This window comes from Nomascus leucogenys, chromosome 22a (genome assembly GCF_006542625.1).
Source record: "Nomascus leucogenys isolate Asia chromosome 22a, Asia_NLE_v1, whole genome shotgun sequence".
Taxonomy (NCBI): domain Eukaryota; kingdom Metazoa; phylum Chordata; class Mammalia; order Primates; family Hylobatidae; genus Nomascus; species Nomascus leucogenys.
In genome coordinates this window covers 41,890,061-41,912,712 of record NC_044402.1, presented here as the reverse complement: position 1 = coordinate 41,912,712, position 22,652 = coordinate 41,890,061, and the positions used below count along the sequence as shown (strand labels likewise).

At 41.4% G+C, this 22,652-nt stretch overlaps 2 protein-coding genes and 1 non-coding gene across 9 annotated transcripts in view; all 3 read right to left on the bottom strand.

Annotated features, from left to right (window-relative positions):
- SUPT16H (SPT16 homolog, facilitates chromatin remodeling subunit) overlaps positions 1-14,051 on the bottom strand; it is a 33,678-nt gene extending 19,627 nt beyond the window's left edge. Inside the window, exons 1-3 of the mRNA XM_003260756.4 lie at positions 13,651-14,051; positions 2,880-2,972; positions 1,108-1,278 (exon numbers count right to left, since the gene is read on the bottom strand). Of these exons, the coding sequence (XP_003260804.1) occupies positions 1,108-1,278; positions 2,880-2,972; positions 13,651-13,716 (330 nt within the window). The 5' untranslated portion in view covers positions 13,717-14,051. The remainder of the gene's footprint in view (positions 1-1,107; positions 1,279-2,879; positions 2,973-13,650) is intronic.
- Positions 14,052-14,970: 919 nt separating this feature from the next.
- Positions 14,971-22,652, bottom strand: part of CHD8 (chromodomain helicase DNA binding protein 8) — a 71,733-nt gene continuing 64,051 nt past the window's right edge. For 4 of the 7 annotated variants that reach the window (XM_030803596.1, XM_030803592.1, XM_030803598.1 and 1 more), the window contains 5 exons: positions 22,066-22,368; positions 21,393-21,506; positions 21,023-21,202; positions 20,516-20,632; positions 15,248-15,948 (listed from right to left, as the gene is read on the bottom strand). In XM_030803596.1, coding sequence (XP_030659456.1) covers positions 15,385-15,948; positions 20,516-20,632; positions 21,023-21,202; positions 21,393-21,506; positions 22,066-22,368 — 1,278 coding nt within the window. In that variant the 3' untranslated portion in view covers positions 15,248-15,384. Of the gene's footprint in view, positions 15,949-20,515; positions 20,633-21,022; positions 21,203-21,392; positions 21,507-22,065; positions 22,369-22,652 lie in introns of all 7 variants that reach the window. The other 3 variants (XM_030803595.1, XM_030803599.1, XM_030803593.1) reach the window with 2 other exon arrangements.
- LOC115832662 lies at positions 21,710-21,813 on the bottom strand. Its single transcript, XR_004028180.1, has one exon. It is a non-coding gene; the product is annotated as a small nucleolar RNA U6-53/MBII-28 (small nucleolar RNA).

Sequence of the window (22,652 nt, the reverse complement as noted above, 5' to 3'; positions counted from 1 at the left end):
TGCCTGGATAAATTTTTTTTTTTTTTTTTTGAGACAGACTTGCTCTGTTGCCAGGCTGGAGTGCAGCGGATGCAGCGGCGCAATCTACACTCACTGCAACCTCAGCCTCCCAGGTTCAAGTGATTCTCATGCCTCAGCCTCCCGAGTAGCTGGGATTACAGGTGTGTGACAACATGCCGGCTAATTTTTTTTAGTACAGATGGGGTTTTGTTATCTTGCCCAGGACGGTCTTGAACTCCCGACCTCAAGTGATCCACTGCACCCAGCCTTCCTGAATAATTTTTGTATTTTTTATAGAGATGGGGTTTTGTCATGTTGCCCAGGCTCATCTGGAACTCCTGCGCTCAAGTGCTCGCCTCGGCCTCTCAAAGTATTGGGATTACAGCTGTGAGCCACCATGCCTGGCCCACCTGTAAGATGCCTTCCCATCTTTAAGGAAGACTGTAATATACCAAAAGTGAGCAAAACATTTCTTTAGATATTTTTATATACTCAGGTGAAAGTGCTGCCATAAGTTGACCAGACTATTCCTTTTTTTAAGAGAAGGGGTCTCACGTTGCCCAGGCTGGTCTCAAACACCTGGGCTCAAGCAATCCTCCCATCTCAGCCTCCTGAGTAGCTGGGACTACAGCTGTGTGCCACCACGCCTGATACAACTATTCTTTTTCTTCAGGAACAGTTAAGAAACTCAAACACATAAGTGAACAATATTCTGAGAAAACATCCTATGTTAGGTGGGCAGTATGACAAAAAAAATTCACATTTGATAAAAACTGGAAATGATGTATATCTAAGTTTCCTTAAGGACATTTAAGGTTATTTGCTCTAATTAAGGCACACAGATGAAAACAAACTAAGTGTCCTCAAGAATGGAGACATAAAATCAGTGTTCACCAGAATTTCATAGCTCATTTGTTTTGCTGCAGAACTGATAGGATTATTGAATTCTTTTCCTCCTAACAATGAAGACATGACAGAACTTTGTAATTACAACCACAGCCACCTATAATTTCCCCTGCGCATTCTTTCAAACTCCTATAAGACATTTCTGTTCATCCCTTTTGAAGATTCTTCCACATTTATGACACATTCTTTATTAATCCTGACCTTTTCTCGTATTAGCAGTGTGATGGCAGGGGCTCCATTAGCATTCTCATTGCCCTTAGTGTTGGCAATCTGTTTCAAGAACTCCACTTTTTTCTTGCTGGCCATAAAGATGATTTTGTCATCACAAAAGACCATGATAGTATCAGTTAGTTCGTAACCAAAGAGCCATGTCTATGGAAAAAGAAAACAGTGACAACGGTATTTACAGATACAACAATTAATGGACTCATATAGATATATAGAAATACTTATAGACAAAAATAACATGTCTGAAATTAACTCCAAGGTAATCAGGCTGGGGAGTCTGGAGTGGATACAAATTAAGCAAGATCGGCCAAGAATTGACAATTTATTAGAACAGGACAATGGGGTTCAATGTATTACTTTCTCTACGTTTATATGCTTGAACTTTCTATAATTAAAACCATCATATCAGTTGAACAATTTGTGTTTATAAGAAGTATATCAATGTTTAGTAATACAGAAATGCATAAAACAAGGGACAGAGTGATACAGACCCCTGCGTTACTACCTCCTCAATTACCAGTTGCCTACCAATTATTCATTTCTCCTTCTCAAAGAACTGATATTTTACCTTCCTTTCAGGTAAGTATGGTCTTTAAGATCAAATTTTGGCCAATAAGTCAAAAATGGAAGTACTGTGTGGAGCTTCAAGCAAGTCTTCTTAAAAAGAAAAGGTGGCCTCCTGTTTTCTTCCCTGTCTCTCTCTTTTTGCTTGGAATGTAGATGAAACACCTGGAGTTCTAGAAGCCATTCTGTACCATGTGCAAGAGGGCTATGTTCTTTGGGTGGCAGAACAGAGAACTGGAAAAAGCCTGGGTCCGTGAAGACTATACATAAGGAAAAGAATATTTTGTTTAACTCGCTGTTACTTAGGTTTCTGTGTTATAGCAGCTAAATCCATATTGATTATTAATACTTCTTTTTCCTTATGTCCTAAATCACTGCTAAATCCAATTAAACTTTATGTGATGGTGAAAATACCATTTATCTGCTCTGTCCAATATGGTAGCCACTGCCGAGTACCAGAAACACAGCTGATGGGACTGAGAAATTGAAATTTTTTTTTTTTTTTTTTTTTTTTTTTTTTTTGAGACAGTCTCGCTCTGTCACCCAGGCTGGAGCGCAGTGGTGCGATCTCGGCTCACCGCAAGCTCCGCCTCCCGGGTTCACGCCATTCTCCTGCCTCAGCCTCCTGAGTAGCTGGGACTACAGGCGGCTGCTACCGCGCCCAGCTAATTTTTTTTGTATTTTTAGTAGAGACGCGGTTTCACAGTGGTCTCGATCTCCTGACCTTGTGATCCGCCCGCCTCGGCCACCCAAAGTGCGGTGATTACAGGCGTGAGCCACCGTGCCCGGCCTGAAATTTTTTTAAGAGACAGGGGCTCACTGTGTTGCCCAGGCTGGAGTGCAGCGGTGCAATCTTGGCTTACTGCAACCTCTACCTCCCGAGCTCATGCCATCCTCCCATCTCAGCCTCCTGAGTAGCTGGGACTACAGGTGCACACCCCCACACCTGGTTAATTTTTTTGTATTTCTTGTAAAGACAGGGTTTTGCCATGTTGCCCAAGCTGGTCTTGAACTCCTGGGCTCAAGCAATCCACCTGCCTCGGCCTCCCAAAGTGCTGGGATTACAGGCATGAGCCACTACACCCAGCCAGGAATTTAATTTTTAATGTGGCTACCATACTGAACAGTGCAGTAGATAATCCAACAACTCTAAGTGCTAAAAATTGCTGTAAATCTCTCACCTGTAAGGCAGTTGATTTGGCATAAACAATTTCTTCATCAACACCCACTGATACAACAATGGCATCAACGTTGGCATACTCATCTTCTCCTTTCTGAAAAGAGTGGGTAATCATCACTTAATTTTTCACACTAGCAAAACAGGAATACAGACTTCAATATTTACTTAGGACATGCATAATTTTTTCCTGACAGAAATTTCAAGTTTAAGGTACATGCCTGCTTGGCAGTCTTACAGCTATTCTATTTTTTGTTTTTACAGTACTTGCTAATTGTTGATAAATATCAAGACGAATTTTTCCTTAGCCCCCAGATCTATGTTTCATAGTTCAGGAACACAGATCAGTGACAAACATCCTATGTAATTCAAAGAAATATTTTATTTTTAAAAATTTTATTATTTATTTTTGAGACGGAGTTTCGATCTTGTTGCCCAGGCTGGAATGCAATGGTGCAATCTTGGCTCACTGCAACCTCTGCCTCCTGGGTTCAAGCAATTCTCCTGCCTCAGCCTTCCCAGTAGCTAGGATTACAGGTGCCCACCACCACGCCTGGCTAATTTTTTGTATTTTTAGTAGAGAAAGGGTTTCACTATGTGGGCCAGGCTGGTCTCGAACTGACTTCAGGTGATCCACCTGCTTCAGCCTCCCGAAGTGCTGGAATTACAGGCATAAGCCACCATACCTGGCCCAAACTAATTTTTTATATTCCAAAATCATCTTGCACTCTCAAAGATAAGCCACCTTCATCTCAGAATCTTTCAATGAGTCAAAATTTATGCAGAAATCTACATATGCCTTCTTTTTTGGTTCAGCCACAGAAATTTTAATAGAGAGATGTAACCCCAGGGCAAAATGAACACTTCAACAACATGAAATCACAGATGCCTGGCCAGAAGGCCACATAATCTGAGGTTTCATGAAAGCACTGGAAGCCATGGTAGTTTTTGTCCTTAGAGGTTTTGTCAACCTCAATACCAATGTCCTTCCTGGCTGATGGAGAAACGGGAGTTCTTTATTTTTTTAAAAAGCTTTATTGAGACAGAATTCACATAAAATTCAAAAGTATACAATGTAATGATTTTTAGCAGAATTATGCAACCATCACAATTTTGGAACATTTTAATCTCTCCAAAAACAAACTCTGTGTCCTTGAGTACAATCATTCCCCAACTCCCCCTATCTCCATCTCAGCCCTAGACAACCACTAACCTGTCTCTATGGATTTGTCTATTCTGGACAATTCATATACATGGAATCAAATAAAATGTGGCCTTTGTGTCTGGCTTCTTTCACTTGTTTTCAAGGTTCATCTGTGTTGTGGAACGCATCAATACTTCATTCCCTTTTACTGCTGAATATTTCATTGTGTAGATATACCACATTTTATCCATCCATTCATCAGTTGCAGGACACCTGGGTTTTCACTTTCTGGCTATTGTAAAAAATGTTGCCACGAACATTTGAATATGTTTTGTATGGACATTTCTCTTGGGTATATACCTAAGAGATGAACTGCTGGGTCATATGGTTAACTTTTCGAGGAATCATCAGACTGTTTCTCACCATGACTGCACTAGTCAATATTTCACATTCCTAAGAATGTATCAAGGTTCCAATTTTTCCACATTAACCAACAGTTTTTATGTCGTTTTGATGACAGCCATATAATGAGTGTAAATTAGTATCCTGCTTTCTTTTTTTCTTTTGAGACAGAGTCTCGCTCTATCACCCAGGCTGGAGTGCAGTAGTGCAAACTTGGCTCACTGCAACCTCCGCCTCCCAGGTTCAAGCGATTCTTGTGCCTCAGCCTCCCAAGTAGCTGGGACTTCAGGTATGCACCACCACGCCCAGCTAATTTTTATATTTTTTAGTAGAGATGGGGTTTCACCATGTTGGCCAGGCTGGTCTCAAACTCCTGACCTCAAGTGATCTGCCCCCACATGGCCTCCTGAAGTGCTGCGATTACAGGCATGAGCCACCACGCCCGGCCCTCACTATAGTTTTGATTTCATTTCTCTGATGGCTAATGATGTTGAGCATCATTTCATATGTTTACTGACAACTGTATACCTGTTGGAGAAATGCCTGTTCAGATCCTCTGCCATTTTGTAGCTGAATCGTTGCTTTATTATTGAGCTGTAAGAGTTTTTATATTCTAGACACAAGTCCCTTATCAGGATCTGCAGACATTTTCTCCCATTCTGTGCATTTTATTTTCACCTCTGTCGCCCAGGCTACAGTGCAATGGAGCCATCTCGGATCACTGCAAGCTCCGCCTCCTGGGTTGATGCCATTCTCCTGCCTCAGCCTCCCGAGTAGCTGGGACTACAGGAGCCCGCCACCACGCCCGGCTAATTTTTTTAGGTTTTTAGTAGAGACGGGGTTTCACCGTGTTAGCCAGGATGGTCTCGATCTCCTGACCTGGTGATCCACCCGCCTCGGCCTCCCAAAGTGCTGGGATTACAGGCGTGAGCCACCACGCCTGGCCAAGAGTTTCTAATTTTGAAGTGGTACAATTTATCTATTTTCTTTTTTATTTTGGAGACAGAGTCTCACTCTATCCCCCAGGCTGGAGTGCAGTGGCACGATCTCGGCTCACTGCAACCTCCGCCTCCTGGGTTCAAGCAATCCTCGTGCTTCAGCATCCCAAGTAGTTGGGACTCCAGGCACCTGCCCCATGCCCGGCTAATTTTTGTATTTTTAGTAGAGACTAGGTTTTGCCACGTTGGCCAGGCTGGTCTTGAATTCCTAACCTCAAGTGATCCGCCTGCCTTGGCCTCCCAAAATGCTAGGATCACAGGTGTGAGCCACTGTGCCTGGCCTATCTATTTTCTTGTGCTTTTAGTGTCATATCTAAGAAGTTTCTGCCTAATTCAAGGTCACTCAGATTTACTTTATACTTCTACAAGGGTTTCATAGCTTTAGCTTCAGTTAGGTCTATGATTCACTTTCAATTAATTTTTTTGTATGGTCTAAGGACTAACCCAACTTCATTCTTTTACATTGAATATCTAGTTATTACAACACCATTTGTTGAAAAGACTATTCATTTCTCATTGAATTATCTTGACATCCCTGTCAAAAATAAAATGACCATAAACGTGAGGATTTATTTCTGAATTTTCACGTTTATTCCACTCTTCTATATGCCTATCCTTAGGCCAGTACCATGATGTTTTGATTACTATAGCTTTGTAGTAAGTTTTGAAATCAAGATGTGTGAGTTCTCCAACCATCAGATACTCTTCAATAGCTCTATAAAGCCAAAAGACTGGTCATTCTGAGCTATAATTCTGACTTCCCCTATAAAGACAAGATAAATGCACACATAAGACTCTTCTACATTTTTAAGGCTTCTGCTTGTTAATAGGGATATATGATAGCAACTGAGTGTTCTGTTGTACTTCTCTACCACAACAAAATATGTTATGCAAAGAAGTCACTACACAGAAATTACATGCCTTTCCCCATTGATTTTCAGTAAGAAATGTTTTCCTTCAGGTTGGTAAAAAGTTTTATCATTAGTTCTCATGATAGTGAAATAGTAATGGTAGTTAAAACTGCTAGTCCCTTTATATGAATCAAGGTAGTGGCACCAAACTACTTCTCATTACTACACACTCAGGAAAAAAGGCCAGTTTCACTTAAAAGTCCTTGAAGAAGTAAAAATGATTATCATTATAAAATCCCAAACCCTTGCATTTCTCTTTTAATATTCTATGTAAAGAAATAAGAAGTATAAATAAACCACTTCTGTGTGCAGTGAATTTATGATGGTTGGCTAAGGAAAAGCACTTGAATACGTATTTCAGTAGCAAACTAAACTAGCCATTTGAAGACCTGGATTAGCCGGGCATGGTAGCAGGCACCTGTAATCCCAGCTACTCGGGAGGCTGAGGCAGGAGAATCTCTTGAACCTGGGAGGCGGAGGTTGCAGCGAGCCGAGATTGCATCACTGCACTCCAGTCTGGGTGACAGTGACACTCTGTCTCAAAGAAAGAAAAAGAAAAAAAAAAAAAAAGATAAACAATGAATAGATTTAACCAAAGAGGTCTGAACCTTACTGAATAGGAATTTCAGAAACAAAAGACATCACTAAGGAAATGCAAGGACCAAAATGATCAAATAATGCACTATCATAGGACTGAAGAATGTGAGCTTGAGACTAAAAGGATTTCCCCAAAAGAGACATATCAAAGCACATTGCTGTGCAATTTCAAAACAGAAGGGATGATTCTAAATTTCAGAGAGAACAGGCTATGTATGTATACTGGAAACAATCATATCAGCCTTCTCAAAAGTAACACTGAAAGCTTTGAAGCCAAATAATGGCTTCAAAATTCTGAGCAGAAAATGATTTTCAACACAGAATTTTATATCTACTGCATTAACAAAGCCAATAGAGTTGACTTTGGTTAACTATATTATTAACCAAAAGTGAGGGCAAACTAACATTTTAAGACATGCAAGGGCTGCAGACATGTATATTCTATGCATCCTTTTTTTTTTTTTTTTGCATGGGGTTACAGTGGAGCTAGTGGTGAGCTTTTTATTTATTCTTTTTTGAGACACAGTCTCACTCTGTTGCCCAGGTTGGAGTGCAATGGCACGATCTCAGCTCACTGTGGCCTCTGCCTCCTAGGTTCAAGCGATTCTCGTGCCTCAGCCTCCTAAGTAGCTGGCATTACAGGAATATGGCACCATGCCCGGTTAATTTCTGTATTTTTAGTAGAGATGGGGTTTCGCCATGTCGGCCAGGGTGGTCTTGACCTCCCGGCCTTAAGTGATCTGCCCACCTCGGCCTCCCAAAATGCTGATATTACAGACGTGAACGAACCACTGCGCCTGGCCCATCTTTTCTTAGGAAGTTCTTAGAGAAAATGTGCTAAAGAAAAAACAAAGCAGAGGCTCTTGGTTATAGGGACCCAATACTGGAAAGTCCCGAGGTTCAACAGGCGTAAAGAGTAACCTGTACAGATGGAGCAGGATAATGTGGGGGGGGGGGGGGGGGGTGGAAGTGGGGAGTGAGGTTGCTTTTAAGCAACAGAATAAAATTCTATGAGTGTGAGAAATTTAGAATAAAAGATTGGTAACATTATAATAGACTTATTGGAAAAAATTAAGGCTAGGGAGATTTTTTTTAAAGGAGAAAAATTGAGGAAATCATTAATGCCAGGAAAAATAAAAAACTGTAGGAAAAAAGGAAAGTTAATCATACTTTATTACTTCACCCAGCAGTGAAAACATCTATATGAACATAAACAATGTAAATAGTAACTACTGATTTTACTAAAAATTGTGGGGAAAAGTTATGAAGAAGGATGGATGTGTGATAAAGCAAGTATAACAAAATGTTAACTGTGTGGGGTGGTGGGTATATAGGGTTTACTTAAAATTCTTTCAACTTTTCTGTCTTTAAAATTTTTCATATCAATGTGTCAGGAGAAAAATGTTAAGGTATCAGGAGGTAGGGAAGTTGGAACGAGTGTGATGATACAAAGAAGTTAAATTCAGATCTACCATAAGTTAATAACTGTTAAAAATTCACGAATCAAGAAATAGCAGTATATATAGATATTATTTAGAAATATGAAGGAAACAAAAAACTCAAAGTGGTTGCCTCTGGGACAGATGACTTTTTGTTTTAAGGCTTTTATTAGAACTATGATTTTTTAAAAACTGTATCTATTACTGATTAAAATAATTTTGAAAGTGAGAGTTAAATAAAATATAAAACAGGTGGCAAAGAATCTGCAAAAATTGTGAAGGTAGTATCTGGATGATAAAAGTTGGAGAAATAGTGCAGCAGCAGAACAACTATCTTCATTTGAACCAAACGGATACTGCCTTAAAAAAAGAAAATATTTTTGCAGTCTGGTTGTAGCTAAATACCCATATAACCAGTTACCACTGTTCACTGAGTGACTACTATATGCCAGGCACTGTAGTTGTTAATAGGGATAAAAAGCAAATACAAAAAGTAGAGATCTAGGGCTGGGTGTGATGGCTCATACCTGTAATCCCAACACTTTGGGAGGCTGAGGTGGGTGGATTGCTTGAGGCCAGGAGTTAGAGACCAGCCTGGCCAATATGGTGAAGCCCCATCTCTACGAAAAATACAATAATTAGCCGAGCGTGGTGGCACACACCTGTAATCTCAACTACTCAGGAGGCTGAGACACAAAAACTGCTTGACCCCGGGAGGCAGAGGTTGCAGTGAGCTGAGAATGCTTCACTGCATTCCAGCCTGGGTGGCACAGTGAGACTGTCTCAAAAAAAAAAAAAAAAAAAAAAAAAAAAAAACACACACTAGACTATAAAAGCTGAGTAAGCAATATTTAAAAAAAATCTCAATCCATCTGGGCATTTATTTCCATCTAACCCTCCTTACTCAGCATTATTAAAAAGTTTCTTGGCCAGGTGCAGTGACTTACACCTGTAATCTCAGCACTTTGGGATGCCGAGGTGGGTGGATCGCTTGAGCCCATGAGTTTGAGACCAGCCTGGGACAACATGGTGGAACCCTGTCTCCACAAAAAATACAATAAAATAAAAAATAATAATAATAATAAAAATTGGTCAAGTGTTGTGGCAGGCATGCACCTGTGGTCCTACTCAGGAGGCTGAGGTGGGAAGATCACCTGAGGCCGGGTTGGTTGAGGCTGCAGTGAGCAGTGATTGTGCCACTGTAATCCCGCCTCAGCCACAGAGTGAAACTCAAAAAAAAAAAAAAAAAAAAAACCTTTCTCTATCCCACTCCAGAGATAAAGGAGCTATTAAGAGCTGAGTGTGAGTGGAAGTAATCCACTGCCTGACTGAAATAACAGGAAATGCCTATACAGCTGGCTCTCCTTATCTGTGGATTCAACTGTGTACTGAAAATTAAAATGGCCAAACATCTTTCTATGTCATTACCCCCTAAAAAATAAGTATAACTATTATTTACATAGCACTTACACTGTATTAGGTATTGTAAGTAATCTAGAAATAAAAAATGACAGGATATACATAGGCTATGCAAATATGATGCCATTTTGTATCAGGGACTTGAGCATCCTTTGATTTAGGTATCTAGGTATGTCCTGGAACCAATCCCTGACAGAAACTGATAGAAGACTGATTTTTTTTTTTTTTTTAAAGAAATGGGCTCTCACTATGTTGCCCAGGCTGGTCTTGAACTCCTGGACTCAAGCAATCCTTCCACCTCAGCCTCTGGAGTAGCTGGGATTATACAGGCATAAGCTACTACGTATTTTTTAAAATCCTTCCTGAGCCACAGAACATAGCTGTTGAATCTTAATAGAACAACCCAGAACAAGAAACTAAGCCACCATAAAAATCTGCAAAGAGCCAGAAAGCTCCACTCAAGAGAAGCACTGACACTTTAATTCATTAGTTTCTTCAAAGGCATAAAATTTCTTTGGGGTCAGTCTTCAATCCTGACAGTTGGTGTAGGTTCACATGAATCTGAGTATTCCTTCTGAAAACAAGTATTTTTGACATTTTATGGAATTCTTCAAAATAAAAGGCAGATGAAGTCAAGGTCCACTCATATCAGAATGTCCCAACAGGTAGGTCTCAAATGATATACAGATATGCCTGGATATTGTACCACTCAGCCCTCAAGGCAGCTGGAACCCTGGGATGGTAGACAACCGCTTTTGTTTCTCCCAATGAGCAGCACTAATCATATTACTTGGTTAAAAATAATCGTAATCATGAAAAGGCTGGCAATCCCTGAAGAAGGATCTAGTAGGCATAAGAGGACAAAGAAGCATGCAGCCCATTTCCATGAACCACCACTACCACCTGGGATATTCTAATAATACAGAGAAGGTGCTGCAAATCCTTTCTGCTCTTAGCAGCTCTCACTTAAGAAATAAGAGGCAAGACTGGATCTAGACTCAAACCACTTAAAAAATAAGAGGCAAGACTGGATCTAGACTCAAACCTCCAGGAGCCATAAAACAGTAGTACGTTCTAGTCACTGTAAAAGGTCTCCTGTTGATTTTTGACTGACTCCATTTTCCCATCTCTAAAATGACACGATTTATTAAGCCTTAGATACAAGGTTTAATATTTTTGAAATTTCTATTCAGTTAAAAGTACATGATAACTGCAATTGTTTTTAGGACATAAGTTATGAAAGTTATAATTAAAAAATATTTTATTTGCAGTAGCCTCAAAATATGTACCTAACTGAAAATTAACTTGCAGATAGGTAAGGGTTAATTCCTACTCTTATTTTTAAAAAAGGGAAGAAAAAGGTTAGTAGCTTATCAGTTCTCTACAACCCTGTGTACTTGTATTTGGAGTGCTGGAACTACCAGGTTCAACCACTACAGCTTTTAAGGGCTTATAATCAAGAGTATTTAAAATGAAAAAGTGGGTGTGGATCCCAAATCATTTTTTAGTTAGTTTTAGTCATAACAGTTTTTTTTTTTTTTTTTTTTTTTTTTTTGTTTGTTTTTTTTAGATGGAAGCTGAAAGCAAAAGGCTTGGGATTTATTTGTTTTTTTTTTTTTTTTTTTTTTTTTTTTTTTAAGACAGGGTCTCATCCAGGCTGGAGTGCAGTGACACGATCACAGCTCACCGCAGCCTCAAACTCCTGGGCTCAAGGGATCCTCCTGCCTCAACATCACAAATAGCTAGGACTATAGGCACACACCACCATGCCTAGCTAATTTATTTGCTTTTTCTTTTTTTGTAGAGACGGGGGTCTCATCATCTTGCCCAGGCTGGTCTTCAACTCCTGGCCTCATGTGCTGGGATTACAGGCATGAGTCACGGTGCTCAGCCAGGTTTGGAATTTTTACCATTAACTTCAACTTATTCTACTTCAATCCCAGTTTTCTTATTAAAAAAAGGAAAAGGTGTAAAAGAGAAAAAAGGTATACAACACACCTATATATCCCACTATCTTTCTGCTATATCCAGGAGGATAAGCAACTAGATTTAACCCAGAAAACTACTATCTCTGATTAAGTATATCAGAATGAAAGCACTGTAGGCTGAAAAGACTGCATACACAAAGAACTTCTACAGGTGGGTTCTGGACACATTAACACAAAAGCAGAAAGTCTTATTCAAGTAAGTTTTTCATAATAGCCACAGGTTTTGTTAACTGGTACATTTTTACATAGACTTGGCTCATAACTTTACACCATCAGTGTCTTATCAATATCTAACATTCTCCCAAGATAATGTCATTAAGGTAGTAAGAGGGCCAAGATAAACTTTAATGATTTTTGAGAAACAAAAAAAAATGGTGGGTGGGAAATAACTTTCATGGATTTAAAGACTATCATTTTTATTAGATTTGCCAATCTGTCTTCAGGCCACAGTTAATTTGTCATGTAGAGGAATTTAGAGCTACAGATTAGTTTTCATGAATGGTATAGAGAAAATGAAATTATTTGATGAATCTGAATCAGTGGGACTAGAAACAATTTTCATACCAAAGGTTCATAGTTTCAGGGTTTATGGGTAGAAGAGAGGGTTTAGGATTTTTAGTACTTACTGATCATTAGAAAGTATCAAGGTTTTAAAATGTTTTTCTAACATAGGTTATGTTTGAATGACACTGACAGAAGCTGCAAAAAATCATTTGGTAGAAATTAATCAAAAAATTAAAAAAATAAAATGTTCAGCATTCATCTAGCATTTAGTTATTTTTGCTTTTCATAAAATGCAACACAGAATCAATTTTATTTTCAATTATCTAATGTATTTAGCCTCAAAAGATGAAACATGCACAGGCAGCTTTAATATGAATGGCAAGGAAACGACCAATTTTAATGGCTTGGTTTTAGTAGACGATCAGTTTGAAAGATAATTTACAATGCTGAAATGAGAACTGATCATTTTTCTCAAAACGTTTTCCAGGTTAAAAAAATCTTTATTAGCTGTATCTTCCCTTGATGACAGGGTTCAGGGATAAGACTTAAGCTAGCCAACTCAGACTGCATCACAGAATGCAACCAAATGTTTGCTCAATTAGTAAGTTAACATCATAAAAATAAGTTTTAACTGTGGACGTTTTTAAAGCAGCAAAACTGCCGAATCTTTAAAAAACTGGGAACTGCCACAGCTCTTTTAATGAACACGTGCCCCGGATCCGCTACCAAGGAACTAATAACGTTTTAGGTATCGTTTATGTTTTGTTTTGGTATTACTAATGTCTGCAGGCTTTCAGCGTTAGGTCCCTCTCTGTAACCCACAGCAGGCCCTAGAACATGAGGCGGTTGCGCGTGAGCAGTATTTCTTTTTTTAACTCCAGCAAAAGCCCCGCAAACGATAAACGCTGAGAGCCCGATTGACATCCTCCTTGCCCTTCCATCTCTCCTTTACGAAGACGGTTATAATCCTGGCGGGACCAGGGGTGGAATATTGTGGTTCTGCAGGGACAGAGCGAGTGCGTGGGTGCGTGAGAACACGGCAGGAGGGGGCAGCAAGACGTGACCACAGAGTAGGAGGGAAGGATGTTGCCTCTTTTAGGGCGGGAAGAGACTGCGAGAGGTGCTGCTATGCATGACCAAGGCTGGCACGCGGGGAAGATGGTGATGGCCGCAGGACAGGGTGAATGCGGGGGATTCCCTGTTAAGGGGCAGCGTTCGTGGCCGCCTCCGGTGAATGATTCGGGAGCAACGAAAAGGGTGAGGCACAGAACCCGGGAATTCCTGACCGAAAGAGAAAAAAGGGCGCCGAGAAACAGGGTTATTATGGGATGGCTGAGGGGGCTCCCTAGGAAAAATTACAGGATCTTCCTCACCCGCCAATTGCTGTACAGTCTCTTCACTCGCCGATAATAAGCGTCTTTGTCCAGAGTCACAGCCATAGCCCCGGACGCCGCTTCTCCTCGGGTTCCGAGAATCACGCGAGGTCCCGGCTCCGCCACCCGCTCTCGGCCCAGGAATCCCGCACTCTCCCAATGACCCGGAAGTATCGACCTCAAAGATGCCCTTTCCGCTTCCGGGCCCCGACAGCGTTAGGGATTTTTTTTTTTTTTTTTTTTTTTTTCCAATCCTCTTTCGGATGGACAGGGGAAAGAGAGAAAGAAAAACGGGGGAAAATCAACAAAATGTGCGATGCAAAGAGTCGATTTTCGCGGGGTTTTCTTGTCAACTTCGCCACTGCCGCACGCGAATCGACGTCGTCACGTGACGCTCTGCCTCCGCCCTTATTAACTCTCAGCCCAGCGGCGGTTTCCAGGACCTCAGACTTTTTGCCGAGGCGGCAGTCCCTAGGCGAAGCGAAGGAGGTGGTGCCTGCCCCGCCCCACAAGAGCTGCCGCGCGCGGGTGTAATAGCTCCACCCCATCTGCAAAGGAAGGGGGAGTGGAAAGAGCGGGATCTAGCGTGGGATAAAAGTGGGACTACTACAGTGTAACTGGGCATGCGCCCCTCCTAGAAGTGATGGGAATGCAAAAGCCTTTAACTGCTCCAGGACTGAAGGGATCCTGGGTGCCAGGATGCCGGGTCAAGAGCTCCGCGGGGCAGGGAACTCATACCAGGGAAATGGAGCCCAGCCTCGCGACCCAAGCTAGGGGAGGAACCTAGCTTTCGAAAGGAAAATAATATGCGCAAGCTTTAACTGAGCAGTGGGATGGTATAAGTCAGAGGAAACAGATGACTTGAGGGGCTCTACAAACTTTTAGTTCCTTCCCACAACCCCACCCCCTGAGCCCAAGTCCTGGCAGTATCCTTCCAGTCGGCCAGTCCCCTTGCTGCAGTTCATGAAAAGCGGCACTATTCTATGGCTTCCCCCAAATAACCATTACTTCAGTTAATTAGAAACAAAACATAAATGGTCCCTGATGACATACTTGCTCCGTCTTTTCTAAAAACTTGGAGTTTGAATCCAGAAGTTTGCCTACCTACCATTTGCCTTAAATAACTCCCTTGCCTTTAGCCAGCTGGACAGTCTACATTTATATATACCCTTCAGAGGAGTACAGATGACTTGTCTGCTCTATCTAAGGCAATTTAGTATGAATAGTATTGAACTTAAGGAAAGTGGTGCTGAAATTACCCACCATTAACAACTCAAAATGAATACATTGGGTTTGAGCAAACATAGAACAAAGGAAGAGTGGAAAAGGATTAACTTAAATTTATTAATGCCAAGGGGAAGGAAGGTAACAGTTCCTGACCCTCCAGCTGTATCCACAGTTCGGCCAGGAACAGGCTCTGCCAGAGGCTAGGGCCAGCGCTACATAGTCTGTGGTTAATGGAGGTGACTAGGGAGGGGTGAGCGCACCAGCTGCTCTAGTCTCCTTTCCTTCCCCAGAAATGAGGAAGTGGTCATGTATTATTTTAGGAGTTCCCCTGCCCACCCAATCCTCTCATAATTGGGAGCAATCAGGTACATTTTTTTTTTCCTTTTCACCTCCTGGAGTCCTGGACTTCCCCACATCTCCCCTGCCCCTCCCACGTTTCCATAGTCCAAGGGCCAGAGTAAATGAAAATACAGCAGCCGCCCAAGCAGTGGGGCCCATGCTGGGGCTTCAGTCATCAGCATCTTCACTGGAGTCTGAGTTAGCTGGCATCATAGGATCATCAATGAGTGAGAAGTCCCTTTCTGAGCTATCATAGCCCTGAGATAAGTCATCATCATCTTCTTCATCCTCATCGTCATCCTCCTCAGGTTGCAGTGGTGGAAACCGCAAGGTAGTACCAGAGGCGGTAGTCGCTGGTGAAGAGGGGTAGCCAGGGGCTCTCAAGCCTGGATGGTGATGGTGGTGATGGTGGGGGTGGGGGTGGTGGTGGTGATGATGAAGCATGGTGCTGGAGTCTACATGAGGGGATGATGCTGCACCACCCATCACAAATGGCATAAAAGGCAAAGATGCAGAAGTGGCACTGCTGTGACCCAAAGATGACACAGACTGTAGGCCACTACTGCTGTGTTGGAACGTGTTATGCAGAGATAGAGACCCAGTGCTTCCACCCTGCATGAGGGCCATCATCTTAGAAAGGTCTGGTCGCATCCTGCGGGCCCGCTTCTTGCTGCTCTCTGGTGCAATAGGCCCTGGCAAAACCCGGTTGAACACCGTTTCAGTGTGATGACCCTAGGAGGAGGGAACAGAAGATAATAAAAAGAAAGAAAGGGGAAAAAAGAAAAGAAACCAAAGCCAACGGAGTCCTAACTTATAATGCTTTTTTACTGAATGTACCTTAGAAGAGGCAAAACAAGCATAGCCATACTAGGCTTGGTGGTGGTAATGGGAAGGAGGAAATGCTGGACTTAGCTGGTTGAAACATTCTGATACTAAAGTTAAGATCAATGATTTTGTACTGAAACTCATATTAACCAGTTTTTGCTTTTTTTCCCCATGACTATATTGTATCTTTACTTCAGTCAACCATTTCACAAATGCTTACCTTTGTTAAGAAGGGGTCTGGGTAAGACAATGAATGAATTAGTAAATGTACATAAAAAAAATCACTTGTGTCTCCTGATGGCAAGTTGTTCACTTGTTCTTACTATGTGAATTGACATTTACAATAATATCCTCTATTAGCACATCGAAGCAGGGTAAATTCAAGACAGATCAGATAAAGACTTCTACATGTCTAGAACACCAAAAACACTGTCAGAAACTCCTCACTAAATTTAATAAAATAATTTTCGTTCCACATTGATAAAAACCTTATATATCTGAATTTTAAATGGCTTCTTCTAGATGTTCTGACTAAAAATTCTGATTAAGTTCATTGAAGCTAGAAGTTATATTCCTGCAGGTCCCAGGAATAATGTAGTGCTAGATTCACTGTCAATTCTATATTAAGAATTCTGGGCCAGGCATGGTGGCTCATGCCTGTAATCCCAGCACTTTGGGAGGCTGAGGCAGGCGGATCACTTGAGGTTAGGAGTTCAAGAATACCCTGGCCAACATGGCGAAACTCTGTCTCTACTAAAAATACCAAAATTAGCCGGGAGTCAGCCAGGCGTGGTGGCTCATGCCTGTAATCCCAGCACTTTGGGAGGCTGAGGCAGGCGGATCACCTGAGGTCGGGAGTTCGAGACCAGCCTGACCAACATGGAGAAACCCGATTTCTACTAAAAATACAAAAAATTAGCTGGGCGTGGTGCCGCATGCCTGTAATCCCAGCTACTGGGGAGGCTGAGGCAGGAAAATCGCTTGAATCCAGGAGGTAGAGATTGCGGTGAGCCAAGATCATGCCATTGTACTCCAGCCTGGGCAACAAGAGTGAAACTCGGTATCAAAAAAAAAAAAAAAAGTAGCTGGGTGTGGTCGTGCATGGCTGCAATCCCAGTTACTCAGGAGGCTGAGGCAGGAGAATCGCTTGAACCCAGGAGGCGGAGGTTGCAGTGAGCTGAGATCATGCCACTGCACTCCAGCCTGGGTGACAGAACGAGATTCTGTCTCAAGGAAAAAAAAAAAAAAAAAAAAGAATTCTGTACTAGTCATACTAGGATTTTCTGTGATTTTCTATGATATTTCTTAAGAGTTTCAATTGACTATAAGGGAGTAGCAGAAGTACTTGAGGTAAAAATAGATAACAGTGAAGGAAAAGCTAATATATGTTAAATTGAAGACAGAGATGGCATTAGCCTTCTAGCCACTAGCCTTTCCCGTATCAACCATTCTGTTTATTGCACTCTTGTTCTCATCGAGGCTAACAGGGAAAACTGAAACATTCTTCCATGGTAACACTTCCATCAATATAAAAATAAGCCTCATAAATCTACATATATTTTATGTTTCAAACTTGTTAAATGCAAACTATTGATAGTTTACTTTAAAATTTTGTTAAAAGATACTCCATGTGGTTATATGGACACATAAATATATGTGTATGTACATAGCCTTCCATATCCATGGATTCAACCATCTGTGGATAAAATATTTGAAAACAACAAGAAACTAAAAAATAACAAGAGAAAATACTACAAATTTTAAAACAATACCATGTAACAACTATTTAAATAGCATTTATATTGTGTTAGGTATTATAAGTAATCAAGAGATTAAAGTATATCAGAGGAAGTGTGTAGGTTACATGGAAATACTACATGATTTTATTTATTTATTTATTTATTTATTTATTTATTTATTTATTTATTTATTTATTTTTTTGAGACAGGGTCTCACACTCTATTGCCCGGGCTGGAGTGCAGTGGCATCATCATGGGTAACTGTAGCCTCAGCCTCTGGGCTCAAGTGATCCTCCTGCCTCAGCTTCCGCATAGCTGATACTAGAGGATTGCACCACCACGCCCAGCTAATTTTTTGTAGAGATAAGGTCCCACTGGGGTCCCCAGGCTGGTCTTGAACTCCCGGGCACAACTGATCCTCTTGCCTCAGCCTCCCAAAGTGCTGGGATTACAGGTAAGAGCCACCACACCTGGCCCTACACCATTTTATATATAAAGGACTCGAGCATCCATGGATTTTGGTATCTGCGGGGGTCCTGGAACCAATCCCTCACAGATACCAAGGGATGACTATATGTGTATAAAGATTTCTATAGAAGATCAAATGGGGGAATAATTAGATAAGGTAAGTATACACAAGTGCTAATCCATTTTAAATGACTCTATGTCATTTAAAACAATGATTTATGTATGCTTTAAAAATACAACTATTGACCACGCGCTGTGGCTCACACCTGTAATCCCAACACTTTGGGAGGCCAAGGCGGGTGGATCACAAGGTCAGTAGTTCGAGACCAGCCTGACCAACATGGTGAAACCCCATCTCTACTAAAAATACAAAAAGTAGCTGGGCATGGTAGCACGCACCTGTAATCCCAGCTACTTGGAAGGCTGAGGCAGGAGAATCACTTGAACCTGGGAGGTGAAGGTTGCAGTGAGCTGAAACCAGTCCATTGCACTCCAGCCTGGGCAACAGAGCGAGACTCCATCTCAAAAAAAAAAAAAAAAAAAAAAAAATTACAACTATTGGCCGGGCACAGTGGCTCAGGCCTGTAATCCCAGTACTTTGGGAGGCTGAGGCAGGTGGATCACCTGAGGTCGGGAGTTTGAGAATAGTCTGGCCAACATGGCAAAACCTTCTTTCTATTAAAAATAACAAAAATTAGCCAGGTATGGTAGCATGCACCAGTGGTCCCAGCTACTTGGGAGGCTGAGGCAAAAGAATCGCTTGAACCGGGGATGCAGAGGTTGCTGTGGGCTGAGATTGTGCCACTGCCCTCCAGCCTGGGTGACAGGGCAAGACTCTGTCTCAAAAAAATAAAAAATTAAAAAAAAAAATACAACTATTGCAGAAAGTAAGGTAAGCATAGCCAAGAGAAACTTTTGCAGTTGTAATTTGGTGGAAAGAATAAACTGTGGATACTTAATCCACCAAATGGGCTATTATCCATCATAAAAGTATAAGTAAATTTGAAAATATAGAATAACTTAATGGACAAATTTATTATGAATTACAAAACATAGTTTCCTCTGCTTTTTCCATTACTGACATATTATTAGTGATTCTCAACCTTTATATATTGGGAAATCTCATGACTATTTTCCTTAGTAGACCTCTCCAAACACTTCTAAAATATATAGAATTAGAAAACTTAAGGCCGACTGAGGTGGCTGAAGCCTGTAATCCCAGCACTTCAGAAGGCCAAGGCGGGTGGATCAGTTGAGGCCAGGAGTTCCAGAGAAGCCTGGCCAACATGGTGAAACCTCGTCCCTACTAAAAATACAAAAAATTAGCCTAGCCTGGTGGTGCACACCTGCAATCCCAGCTACTTGAGAGGCTGGGCAGGAGAATGGCTTGAACCAGGGAAGGGAGAAGTTGCAGTGAGCTGAGATGGTGCCACTGCACTCCAGCTTGGGTGACAGAGTGAGACCATGTCTCAAAAAAACAGAAAACTTAAGAAATTGCTTTAAAACCCTCACTTTTCAGGATGTAAAAACTGAAGAGGTTAAAGGATTTGTCCAAAATCCCTTAGTTATTCAATAGAAGAACAGAGTAAGATCTGAATGTTCTCTCTAACCCATCTTACTAATTCTTAAATTTTTATATGCATCAAGTACTAAAGTTAGTTTTTAGAATGTTATGCTCTTCTAGAGATGAAGATACCACAGGACTGCAAAAATACTGATAAAAATAGTTAGTTTTTAGAATGTTATGCTCTTCTAGAGATGAAGATACCACAGGACTGCAAAAATACTGATAAAAATACTCTGGGCCAGGTGCAGTGGCTCAGGCCTGTAATCCCAACACTTTGGGAGGCCGAGGCGGGTGGATCACAAGGTCAGGAGTTCAAGACCAGCCTGGCCAAGATGGTGAAACCCTATCTTTACTAAAAATACAAAAATTAGCCGGGTGCGGTGGCAGGTGCCTGTAATCCCAGCTACTCAGGAGGCTCACTCAGGAGGCTGACACAGGAGAATTGCTTGAACCCAGCAGGTGGAGGTTGCAGTAGGCTGAGATCGCGCCACTGCACGACAGCAGAGTGAGACTCCGTCTCAAAAAAAAAAAAAAAGAAACCCAGAAAACTCTGGTTTCCTTATTGGTGAACTCAAGATAATTCCTCACACAAACATACATAGGAAAAAAGATAAATAACATTAGTCACAATCATCACTGAAAGCCTTGTAATCTCACATCTAGTGTGGGAACAGAGTGGTAATGCTGCAATTTCTCTCACCTTTTTCCCATTTCTAGAGTTAGCTGTCTGTACTGGTTCCATTCCCAAACAGTTCAATTCTGCCTTATTATTTTTTTTACATCTTTGCCACTTCTGTTTTCTGCGATCTTCCATATACTGCAATAGAAAAAATCAGTTATCCTAGAGGAATAGAAATCTTCTCTGGAGTAATTATTAAAGTACTAGTGTCTTTTGTTTGATAATAAACACTTATTACATAGAAAAAGGATTCATCCTAGTGGAAAACTGCCATTAAGTGGGATCTCTCCAAAAGAGGTGGTTTATATAATAGTTCAATAGTAAATATTTGCGTAGCACTTAAAGTACTTCAACATTATTTTATTTTGGGCATCGCAACAATTGTGAGGTTGGAAGACTGGCTATTATTATTACCCTTATCTTGCAGATACAGAAACGATGATACAGTATGTCATGCTTTCTCTTTCTCATGCAGCTTAAATATCAAAGGAATGACTTTAAATCTTGCTGGATGGGACTGCCACTCACCGCTAGAAATCGGGGATCAACAGCAAACTCTGGATGACCCTGTAACCACATCTCCAGTTCAGCCCGGCGAGGGGCATCCTCACCCACCAGCAAAGTACCATCCACCTTATTGATGACAGGGATCCGGGTCTCCAGGTCCACATCAAGGTGATTAGGCTCTTCCATGCACTCCACCTCCAGCTGCAAACCCAGAATCCACCCCCATGAGCACATACTCTTCTTTGGGGGAGGGAGGGAGTGGGAGCAGAGCCAATGGTAGTCATGAAATGACTCTAGTATTTTCCATTCCCTCAATCCCACTGCCTTCATCAATTATTGGAAATAAAAAGACAATCTAATCATCAGGTTAAAGACTTTCTCTACCACTCACCTCTACTAGCTTCTTTCTGTTCCCCTTCTTCTTATGAAACAGTGGATGTCCATCTCCCATTACTCCATTCGCCATCAACTTGTGCTTCTGGAATGTTAACTTCAATCCTTCCTCCTAGGAAGACAACCCACCCACCTAAGACATCATATGGTACATGTTTTTCAAAGTAAAGATTAAGCTTTGAGGGATGTGGGCTATAGGTCATCCTCTTGCCCGATGATGGTGAGAATGAAGGCCGTCTGACTAAAGGGTAAAATTAGAAATACAAGAAAACATACACACTTTTTCCTTAGAAAGATTTCACTTCTTCGCCTAGTGCCCCTCAGCATTTACGAGAAAGAGTTTATTTCAACAACACCCAATTTAGGGTAAAACTCCCTACCTGGTGTCTCCGTATTAGCAAGGCAACTCATCACAGGGGCAAAATCCTGCTATTCCTAAGCATACTAATTTAAGAAACTTTTGTTGAATATTAATAGGATTAATAATCAATAGGGTTCAATAAGGAAAACAACCAGGAAAAATGACTCTTCCTAAATGGATCTTTGTAAGCTGTTTTCTCATTTTTAAAATTAGCTAACCAAATGAGTTTAGTAACCTATTAGTAAAATTAGTTAACAGCAAGGATTCCAGCCTCCTTCCCCATTTCCCAACGCCCAAATGCTGAGCTTACATCTTTGATTTGAACTGTAAACTCCTTTTCATCCATGCCTCGGCGAAGTTTGGTGAACTGGGCTGCCGCTGTGGTGACTGCGGATGCTTCCTCCTCTGCCATGGAAGCTGCACTACTACTTCGTGGTGTGGGGACTGGAGAGTCACCATATTCTCCAGGAGTCAATGAGGGACTGTCTAGCAAGTGGTTGCCTGGCCCCAAAATTCCTCCTGTTACCATTTCCTGGCTCCTACGGCTAGAAGGCCACTTCCCTGAGAGTACAGCCTGGCAGACGAGGTCAATACGGTTTATCAGGACACGATCCTGAATGGGGAAAGAAAGAAATACCATTTTAAGAGTCCGAGTACTAGCTGTATGATCCTGTGATACTCAATAGTGCCATCACTACCAGGATGGGTAAAAATCGTAAGGCAGAAAAGAGGAATACTATTAAGATTCCTAAGTCGACTGGGAAGTTTCCTGGAAAAAAAAAAAAACAAAAAAAACATGCAGCAATAAACACAATTTAAAAAAAACAGAACCATATGTTCCTTTTTCCCTAGATATAATGTTACACTGTATTTCTGGACTCTACATGTCCAGGGATG